Source organism: Canis aureus, chromosome 10 (genome assembly GCF_053574225.1).
Source record: "Canis aureus isolate CA01 chromosome 10, VMU_Caureus_v.1.0, whole genome shotgun sequence".
NCBI lineage: Eukaryota > Metazoa > Chordata > Mammalia > Carnivora > Canidae > Canis > Canis aureus.
In genome coordinates this window covers 3,193,520-3,203,389 of record NC_135620.1, presented here as the reverse complement: position 1 = coordinate 3,203,389, position 9,870 = coordinate 3,193,520, and the positions used below count along the sequence as shown (strand labels likewise).

The 9,870-nt window shown below is 48.4% G+C and overlaps 1 protein-coding gene across 1 annotated transcript; it reads right to left on the bottom strand.

The window, feature by feature from the left end:
• Nucleotides 1-454: 454 nt before the first annotated feature.
• Nucleotides 455-3,698, bottom strand: CBY3 (chibby family member 3). The gene is made up of 3 exons (XM_077913154.1): nucleotides 3,671-3,698; nucleotides 2,357-2,615; nucleotides 455-1,169 (listed from the first exon to the last, which is right to left on the bottom strand). Exons 1-3 carry the CDS (start codon nucleotides 3,696-3,698, stop codon nucleotides 479-481), a joined length of 978 nt encoding a protein of 325 aa, XP_077769280.1. The 3' UTR covers nucleotides 455-478.
• Nucleotides 3,699-9,870: the final 6,172 nt, after the last annotated feature.

Here is a 9,870-nt window from a genome sequence, read left to right as displayed (position 1 = left end):
GAATATTTAAATTTAAAAAATACACTCGCTCTGGCCTCAGGTTGAAACCCCTCTGGCCTGAGGGGCGCCTCTAAGCCGGGGGGAGCTAGGGGGAAGCCGCCCCCTCCGCCCGGCGGCCTCACCTCACTCTCCATCACCCCAAGGCATCGCTGCCTCCCCGACCCGGTCCTCCGTCCCTGGGGCCAAGAACGCCCCCGCCTGCCCCTGCTTGCCATCTTCGCGCCCCTTCCGCTGCCCCCTCCGCGAGTACCGCCTCCCACCTCGCGTTCCCAGCTGGCGGCACACACAGCTTCCCCCGCCGCCCTTACCGCGCCCTCCCGAGACCGGCTCCTAGCGCAGTCACCCGCGCACGCTGCAGACTGACAGGACCCGACCCGCCGGTCCCGAGCCCCCGGCCCCGCCCACTCCGCCGCCCACTAACGCGCCCGGCAGGTCGCGAGAAGCGAAGTGCGCGTGCGCCGCACGAGCTTTTATTGCGTCACCGCGACTCCAGAGCGCGCGGCTCGATCATGAGCACGCCGCTCGCGCCCTCGCGCTTGCGCATCTTCCTCTGCCAGGCGCGCGCCGCGGCAGCCGGGCTGGCCTCGGAGTCGAGCTTCTGCTCCAGCAGGTGCATGCGCGCCGTGGTCTCGGTCAGCATGTCCATAAGCAGTTCCTGCTGCAGCTTCAGGTAGTTGTTCTCCTCCAGCAGCACCTGGCTCTTGGCCCGCTGCCCCGGCGCCTTCCAGCCCATCGAGATGGTCGGCGAGGGCAGCGGCGCCTGCGACCGCACCGGCAGCCCCTCGGCGGTCCACCGGCCGCCGCGGAACACGTAGGCCTCGTTGCTCAGGCGCGTGCGCGGCGCCCCGTAGCTGAGGCCCAGCTCGGTCTGGCGCGTCCGGTGGTCCAGCAGGTAGAAGGCGGACATGGAGGAGATGCGGCGCAGCGGCGGCCGCCGTGGCGAGAAGCGCCGCGAGAAGTGGTCCGCCCAGAACTGCCGCAGCTCCCCCCACAGGCGGCCGGTGTGCCGGGTAGCCGGGCACCCGAAGGCCTCCAGGGCGAGGGCCGAGTGGGCCTTGTCTGGCCCGCGGGTGCCGGATGCCGAGCCTCGGGGACGTGGGCGAGCGGGGCTGCGCCCTTGCCTCCGGAGCCCCGGTGTCCAGAATGATGAAGGCGACCCAGGGGCACTGCTGGGGAGCAAGAGTCCGGGTGAGCAGCCTGCTTGGACAAGCCGTCCCCTTGAACCGCGAGAACCGGTGGATGAGGCTTAGCTTTGAGGCTGGCACCAGGGGCTAACCAGCTGCTGGTCGCCGAGGAGCCCACCCCGGCGCACGGGCGCTGACGGCGGTCTCCTGAAACTAACGTCCCCAAACACCACTCTGTGTCAGGTCCCGGGAACATATATGCAGATGAAGGACCACACGCCTAGCTTTCTGAGCCTTGGGCGGGCTTCTGGGATTATGGGCCCGGGAGAAGGGAACGGTAGAGACAGGTACATGAAAGTTGAGCAGGGCTTTGCCAGGTGAATTGGGGTGGATAAGGGAGCGCCTCTAGGCAGAGTGAAGATCCAGGCACAGCTTGCATTTTCCAGATGTGAGGAAGAGCTTGGGATAGGGCTGGTGTATGGTACTCGGCTAGGAATACAAGAGGAGGCTGGAAAGGGGGCCAAAGCATAAGTTTCATTCTGGCACTGATGGATTACAAAGCCAGGGATAGCTCTGAATTCAGAAAAGTATTCTGTAGGATGTATAAAATAACCAATGCCATTATTGCCACATTCAATTACTTTACAACAAGCTCTGGGCCAGGCCTGCTCTGGGCAGGGGTTCTTAGCCCGTGCCTGCCCTCAAGGTGCTACTGGTCCAGCTTGGAACCCAGATATGTGTGTTGGTGACAGTAGCTCAGTATGCTCAGTGGCATCCTGGGGGCATGTACCATGGGCTAGGACCTATGCTGAGAATTTGAGGGAATAGGAGTTATGCAGGCTCCACATGACTTTTCTCCCAAGCGGACTACATCCTCAAAGAAGCTGAAGTCCAGATAACAACTAGTCTAGGTCTCTGTCTCCCCCAAAGCCTGGAAGTGCTGACTCTTATTCTATGGGAAAAGGACTGTATGCTTTCTTTTAAATTCCCCTTCTCTCCACGGAGGGTGCAAAGGGAAAGAACCCTCTGTCATGCCTTCATCCATCCAACACACTCGTATTCCTCTTGCACATATCTGGGCTGAGGGGATAGTACTATCCCCTAGATCTGGCCCAGTGTGACATCTCTGAAAGCCCAAAGAGGGCCCAAGAGGTGCAGCCAGCCCCACCCTCATGGCTGCATCTTCCCAGAGGGCCCTTTTCCAATAATCCTCACTGCAGGTTGTGCCTCACCTGGAGGATGTGTTGGAGGCGCTGAGCTGCTGTCCCAGGCCTGGCCCCTCTCTGAACCGCTCAGCTGCTGTCCACCAGCTATGACTCACAATGCCCGCAAGCCAGACTAGCCCAGGACAGAAGGGGGTGCCGACAGTGTAGCTATAAAATAGACGGCTTTCCCCATTTCCCTTCGACACACAGCATTTGCTATGTTCCAGGCACACCCCTGCAGAGCTGGAAATAGGAATTTGACGTAAGGGAATAAACAAGATAGTCCCTCATGAAGCTTACTTAGGATGTCATGGTTCAAGTTCCCAGAAGCAGAGCCTGAGATAGGAATTCTTGTTTGACTGATTTATTGGGGAAGTGCTCTCAGGAGAAGGGAGTGAAGGAAACAGGACAGGACAGGGAAACAAACTAAAAGAAACAGGAGAGTGGCCTCAAGTGGAAACTAGCTTCAGCCCCATGCCACTGTGTAAATTGCACCCTGGAGTTAGGCCTCCTTACCACAGGAAAGCCGGTCTTTTGTACCCTCTCCCTTCTCTTCCATCCCTCTTTTCCCATCAGTTATTGGCAAGGGCAGCTGTGAGTTGTCAGCCAACACATAAGGCACATATGGGGTGAGTGCATCACCAGGAAAGGGGATCTGTGGGGCCCTAACAGCATAGATGAGGGAGAAAGAATTCTTAAAAATGAAATAACTAAGAATTTGACTGATATATACAATGAAAAAAACCGAGGACTACATAAAATGACTTTAACACATGGTGTTCAGTGAAGGCATTTGATGTTCATGTTAAGACCTGAATGGAGGGATCCCTGGGTGGCGCAGCGGTTTAGCGCCTGCCTTTGGCCCAGGGCGCGATCCTGGAGACCCGGGATGGAATCCCACGTCGGGCTCCCGGTGCATGGAGCCTGCTTCTGTCTCTGCCTCTCTCTCTCTCTCTGTGTGTGTGTGTGTGTGACTATCATAAATAAATAAAAATTAAAAAAAAAAAAAAAAGACCTGAATGGGGCAGCCTGGGTGGCTCAGCGGTTAGTGCTGCCTTTGGCCCAGGGCGTGATCCTGGAGACCCGGGATCGAGTCCCACATCAGGCTCTCTGCATGGAGCCTGCTTCTCCCTCTGCCTGTGTCTCTGCGTCTCTCTCTCTCTCTCTCTCTCTCTCTCGAATAAATAAAATCTTAAAAAAAAAAAAAGAAAAGAAAGAAAATGACCTGAATGATGAGGAGGCCTCGTGAAGATTGAGGGCTGCAGGCAGAAACGAACTGGGCCTGTTGGGAGGACAAACATCCTGTGTTGAGAAAATGGGAGGTAATGAGTTCAACCCTACCTAGCAAGCGCTCCAAGTTGACTGCCATCACCTCAGCTTGGCATTCCTGACCCCAAGGACCTCTTCCAGGGTCTTCCCAGTTAATTCAGCCTCCTGCATGGCCCTCCAAGGAGTCAGACCCAGCTCCAGGGGAGCTCATGTCCTGGAATAGAGCCAGGTGGTACCATCACCTCCTGGGAAACTTTTGAACAGTCTTATTAAGGTATAGTGGATGGGGCACCTGGCAGGCTCAGATGAAAGACCATGCAACTCTTGATCTTGGGAGTCATAAGTTCCAGCCCCATGTTGGCTATAAAGATTTATTAAAAAAAAAAAAAAAAAAAAAAAAAAAAAAAACTTTAGGGATCCCTAGGTGGCGCAGCGGTTTGGCGCCTGCCTTTGACCCAGGGCGCGATCCTGGAGACCCGGGATCGAATCCCACGTCGGGCTCCCGGTGCATGGAGCCTGCTTCTCCCTCTGCCTGTGTCTCTGCCTCTCTCTCTCTCTCTGTGACTATCATAAATAAATAAATTTTAAAAAAATTATAAAAAAAAACTTTAGAAGGTTTTATTTATTCACTTGAGGGAGAGAAAGGGAGAGCATGAGTGAGCAAGCAGTGGGGAGGGACTGGGACAAGCAGACTCTGTGCTGAGCACAGACCCCAACATGGGGTTTGATCCTATGACCCCAAGATCACAACCTGAGCCAAAATGAAAGTCAGATGCCCAACTCCCTGACTGAGCTACCCAGGTACCCCTAGAAAGTAAAATATATATTTTTTAAGATTTTATTTATTTATTTATTTATTTGAGAGCACAGGCAAGGGGAGCAGCAGAGGGAGAGGGAGATGCATACTTGCCCCCAAGCAGGGAGCCTGATGTGGGGCTCAATCCCAGGACCCTGAGATCACGGCCTGAGCTGAAGGTAGACACTCAATCAACTGAGCCACCCAAGTGCTCCAAAAGTAAAATCTTTTAAAAAATTTTTTGAGGTATAATTGACAATGACAATTTTTTTTTTTGGTTAGATTTTTATTTATTTGAGAGAGAGTACATGAACTGAGAGGGAAAAGCAGGCTCTTCTGCTGAATGAATAACTGTGGCAGGTGTATGTTTACCTCTTTATGAAGCTACCAGACTTTTTCTGGAATGATTATACCACACCACCAACAGCAGTGAAAGAGCTTCTGTTCTTCCACATACTTGCCAACACTTTGTATGGTAAACCTTTTTAATTTTTGTCGTTCTGGTGTGTATATCTAAACTGTGGTTTTAATTTCATTTCCATAATGGCTAATGATGTTGACTGTGTCTTCATGTGCTTATTTGTTACCCTCTTTGGTAAATTAAGGTCTTTGCCATTTAAAAAAAAAAACTGGATTATTTGTCTTATTGAGTATAAGGAGTTCTGTTATGCTAGATAAAAGTGCTTTGGTGGGTATGTTTTACAAATATTTTCTCCAATTCTGTAGCTTTGCCTTTTAAAGGGAAAGTTTTTAATTTTAATTAAGTCCAGCTTATCAATTTTCTCTCTTGTAGTTCTTACTTTTTGTATCATATTTAAGAATTATTTGCCAAACCTAAAAGCCCTGAGCTTTTCTCCTCGGTTTTCTTCTAGAAATTTTATGGTTTTAGCTTTACATTTAGGTCTGTGCTACATTAGAATTGATTTTTTTTTAAGGTTAATTTATTCATTTTAGTGAGAGAGCACAAGTGGGAGGGGCAGATGGAGAGGGAGAGAGAATCTCAGGCAGACTCTGTGCACTGACATGGAGCCCAATGCAGGGCTCAATCTCAATGACCCTGAGATCATGACCTGAGCTAAAACAAGACTCAGACACTTAACCGATTGTGCCATCTACATGCTTTTTTTTTAGTTAATTTTTGTTTATCATGTGAGGTGAGAGATGATTTTTTTTCATATAGATGTCAATGTGACCTAGCACCAATTATAGAAAAGACTAGGCTTTCCTCTCTAGTTGAAATCCTGCTGTTGGTCCTGTATTTTCCTCCCCTGTTGAAATCCTGTGACTTTATCCAAGTGTTTTTGGCCTCTCTGTTCTCTTCCATTGGTCTCTTTATCTACTCTTGCACCACATCATATTGACTATTGTGGCTTACAGGAAGTCTTTTTTTTAAAGATTTTATTTATTCATGAGAGACACAGAGAAGAAGAGAGGTAGAGACAGAGGGAGAAGCAGGCCCCCTGCAAGGAGCCTGATGCGGGACTTGATCCTGGACCCTGAGCCAAAGGCAGACGCTCAATCACTGAGCCACCCAGGCGTCTCACTTACAGGAAATCTTAATATCTGGTAGTGTATATCTTCCAGCAATATTCTTTAAAGATTGCTTTGGTTTTCTAAGTCCTTTGCAATTACATATAATTGAATTTCCATCCTAATTTTAGAATCTGAATGTCAGTTTCTACAAATAAACCCTCATGCTCACTGTTCAAAGCTCTCTCTTCCTATCACGAGGACATTTGAGAGCTCACATCAGCCCTCAGAAGGTTGTCTGATGGACGTGGAATCAGAGCCCAGGAATATTTTAATCGAGCCAGTGATTCATTCTTTGTCTCTCTGCAAATTGTGTCTGTATTTTTAAGGCTAATTTTCATTAACAATCTCAATATTTCAGGTAGGTCATGGGTTGCCATGGTCTACAATAACTTTTAATTTCCCTTATTACAAAAAAGGGAAACTATGAAACCCAAGGTCTTTTTCTTTGTTTTAATTTTTATTTATTTATGATAGAGAGAGAGAGAGAGAGAGGGAGGGAGGCAGAGACACAGGCAGAGGGAGAAGCAGGCTCCATGCCCAACATGGGATTCAATCCTGGGTCTCTAGGACCGCACCCTGGGCCAAAGGCAGGCGCCAAATCGCTGCGCCACCCAGGGACCCCCAACCAAAGAGGTCTTTATTTGATGATTTGAATAGGAAAAGTTTAGAGATGAGGAACAATTAACATCTTAACTCCTTTCACAAGCTGATCTTGATTCTAAGGAGTGAAGAAAGTCTGTGTCAATGTCACCACTGGGAAGATGAGACCTGACACTTTTTAGGAAAGGAGTACCAGGTACCAACAGGTCTGGGTTTAAGGACATAAAGTTCATTCTAAGGGCATCGAGGAAAGGAGAAGAGGACCTAAACATGAATTCTCATTTCCTCACACCACAGACGAATGCCATAGCAACTGTGAATGTCAGTGGATCCCTTCTTTTGGCAACTGAGAAAAATACTCCCCAAACCAAGGAAGCAAACTCTTTTGTTTTGCTCCATGGCTATTCTATTCACTTGTTTTCTGAGATACTGTGACATTTGCCCTTCCCTGAAACAATGACACGTGCTCTGTGCCAAAATAGCAAAGAAAAAAGAATTCTGCATCTATATACAACTTGATGGAAGTCATTTAGATAGTACAGAGGCACCTGGGTGGCTCAGTTGGTTAAGCACCTGACTTTTGGATTTCAGCTCAGGTCATGATCTCAGAGCTGTGTGATCCAGCCCTACATCGGGGCTGGGTAGGGAGTCTGTTTGAGATTCTCTCTCTCTCTCTCTCTCTCTGCCTCTGCCCCTCCCCTGCTCACATGTTCTCTCTCTAAAAAAAATTTTTAAAGTCATTCAGATAGTACAGAACACATAGAACAGGGATCCCTGGGTGGCGCAGCGGTTTGGCGCCTGCCTTTGGCCCAGGGCGCGATCCTGGAGACCCGGGATCGAATCCCACGTCAGGCTCCCGGTGCATGGAGCCTGCTTCTCCCTCTGCCTATGTCTCTGCTTCTCTCTCTCTCTCTGTGCGACTATCATAAATAAAATAAAAAAAAATTAAAAAAAAAAAGAACACATAGAACACATTTATAAAGAAAGCACATGATTCACTTCACCTTTTTAGGAAGGGCAGATTAAACAGGAAAGGATCCGCATCTGCTCTGTGGCTCATGCTTCTCTTGGGCTTTTTCTTCTCTAGCTTCTCCTTAAACCTTCCTCTTGGGCTTGGTGGTGACAGCGATGGGTTGGGGTGCAGCATGCAGGGCGGCCCCTGCAGTGGTCTAAGGTGGCTATTACTCCTGTCCCTCTTTCCCATGCTCCTCCAAAGCCATTGTACCGTAAAATTAGTTACACAATGTTCTTTGAAATCTGCAAGTACTCTATGAAAAAATCTTTAACTTTTCTGTTTTAATAAAATTTTGTGCATCATATCACAGCACAAAGTGTGTGCCATCTGAGCTCCAAAACATTTGCCTTGGGGTATTGGGATCAGATCACCGGCCACATAGCACTTATTGCCAGCAGAAAAAAAAATTTTTTGTCGTTTTTTAAGATTTTATTTATTTATTGATGACAGACACATAGAGAGAGAGGCAGAGACATAGTCAGAGGGAGAAGCCAGCTCCACACATGGAGCCTGACATGGGACTCTTATCCCGGCTCTCCAGGATCACACCCTGAGCTGATGGCAGATGCTCAGCTGCTGAGCCACCCAGGTGTCTCAAGGAAAGAGAATCTTACGCAGGCTCCATGCCCAGTGCAGAGCCCAATGCAGGGCTTGATCTCACAACCCTAAGATCATGACCCAAGTTGAAATCAGTTGCTTAGTCAACTGAGCCACACAGGAGCCTCTCTTTGTACAATTTTTTAAAAAGATTTTATTTATTTATTCATAGAGACACAGAGAGAGAGAGAGAGAGAGAGAGAGAGAGAGAGAGAGAGGCAGAGACAGGCAGAAGGAGAAGCAGGCACCATGCAGAGAGCCCGATGTGGGACTCAATCCAGGGTCTCCAGGATCACGCCCTGGGATGAAGGTGGCGCTAAACCACTGAGCCACCCGGGCTGCCCCATATTTTAGAAATGTAAAGCCTTGAAAAGGGACAACTGGGTGGCTCAGTGGTTGAGCTTCTACCTTTGGCTCAGGGTATGATCACGGAGTCCAGGATCCAGTCCCGTATTGGGCTCATTGCAGGGAGCCTGCTTCTCCCTCTGTCTATGTCTCTGCTTTTCTCTCTGTGTCTCTCATGAATAAATAAATAAAATCTTTTTTTTTAATTTTTATTTATTTATGATAGTCACACACACACACACACAGAGAGAGAGAGAGAGAGGCAGAGACAGAAGCAGGCTCCATGCACCGGGAGCCCGACGTGGGATTCGATCCCGGGTCTCCAGGATCGCGCCCTGGGCCAAAGGCAGGCGCCAAACCGCTGCGCCACCCAGGGATCCCAAATAAATAAAATCTTTAAAAAAAAATCCAAAAAACTCAGTGGGCAGCCCCGGTGGCTTAGCGGTTTAGCATTGCCTTCAGCCCAGGGCCTGATTGAGCCTGCTTGAGATTCTCTTTCCCTGAGACACCTGGGTGGCTCAGCAGTTGAGCATCTGCCATCAGCTCAGGGTGTGACCCAGTGCTGAGATCGAGTCCTGCATCAGGCTCCCTGTGAGGAGCCTGCTTCTCCCTTTGCCTATGTCTCTGCCTCTCTCTCTCTGTGTCTCTCATGAAAAAATAAATGAAATCTTAAAAAAAAATTCTCTCTCTCTCCCTCTGCCCTTCCTCCCCATCCCTGCTCATGCATGCTCTCTTAGAATAGAATAGAATAAAATAAAAATTGAACACGAACACCTGTATACTCTTTATCTAAATTCCCTTAAGGTCAACATTTTACTCTATTTCCTTTATCATTTCTGAACCATTTGCATGCACCATGGCCCGTTGAAGAATACTTCCGTGGGTATTCTCTTACATGACCACAGTAATCAACTTTATAAGTTTATTTTGCTACAAATTACTTAAATCGAGAATCCATATTTCAATATTGTCCACCTACTTATAGTGCCCATTAGTAGCATTATCAGTACAGGATCCTATCTAGAGAGAGATTGTGCTTTAATATTGTAAAGGAGACTTCTGTACTGTGGGCAGACACTCTAAGACCATTTAAATACCCTGTTCCTCATCAAAATTTCCCCCTAGATTTAGCTTTCATTTGTGATTCTTGCCTGAGCCAATCTTTACCATTATGTTTATAAAATGTTGCTTTTCCAACACTAGCACTAACGTCATGTTTGTGGGTTGGCTCTTAGCATTCTACCATAAGAAAGAGGTCTCCCTTCTCTATTAGGATTGTGAGATGATAGAAAATCTATTCCCTCAATTCCTGACCCCTGACACGGCTTGTAAAATCTGATTTCCTAAATGATAACAGTACTAGGTGCATCTTTTGCTGTCTTTTGA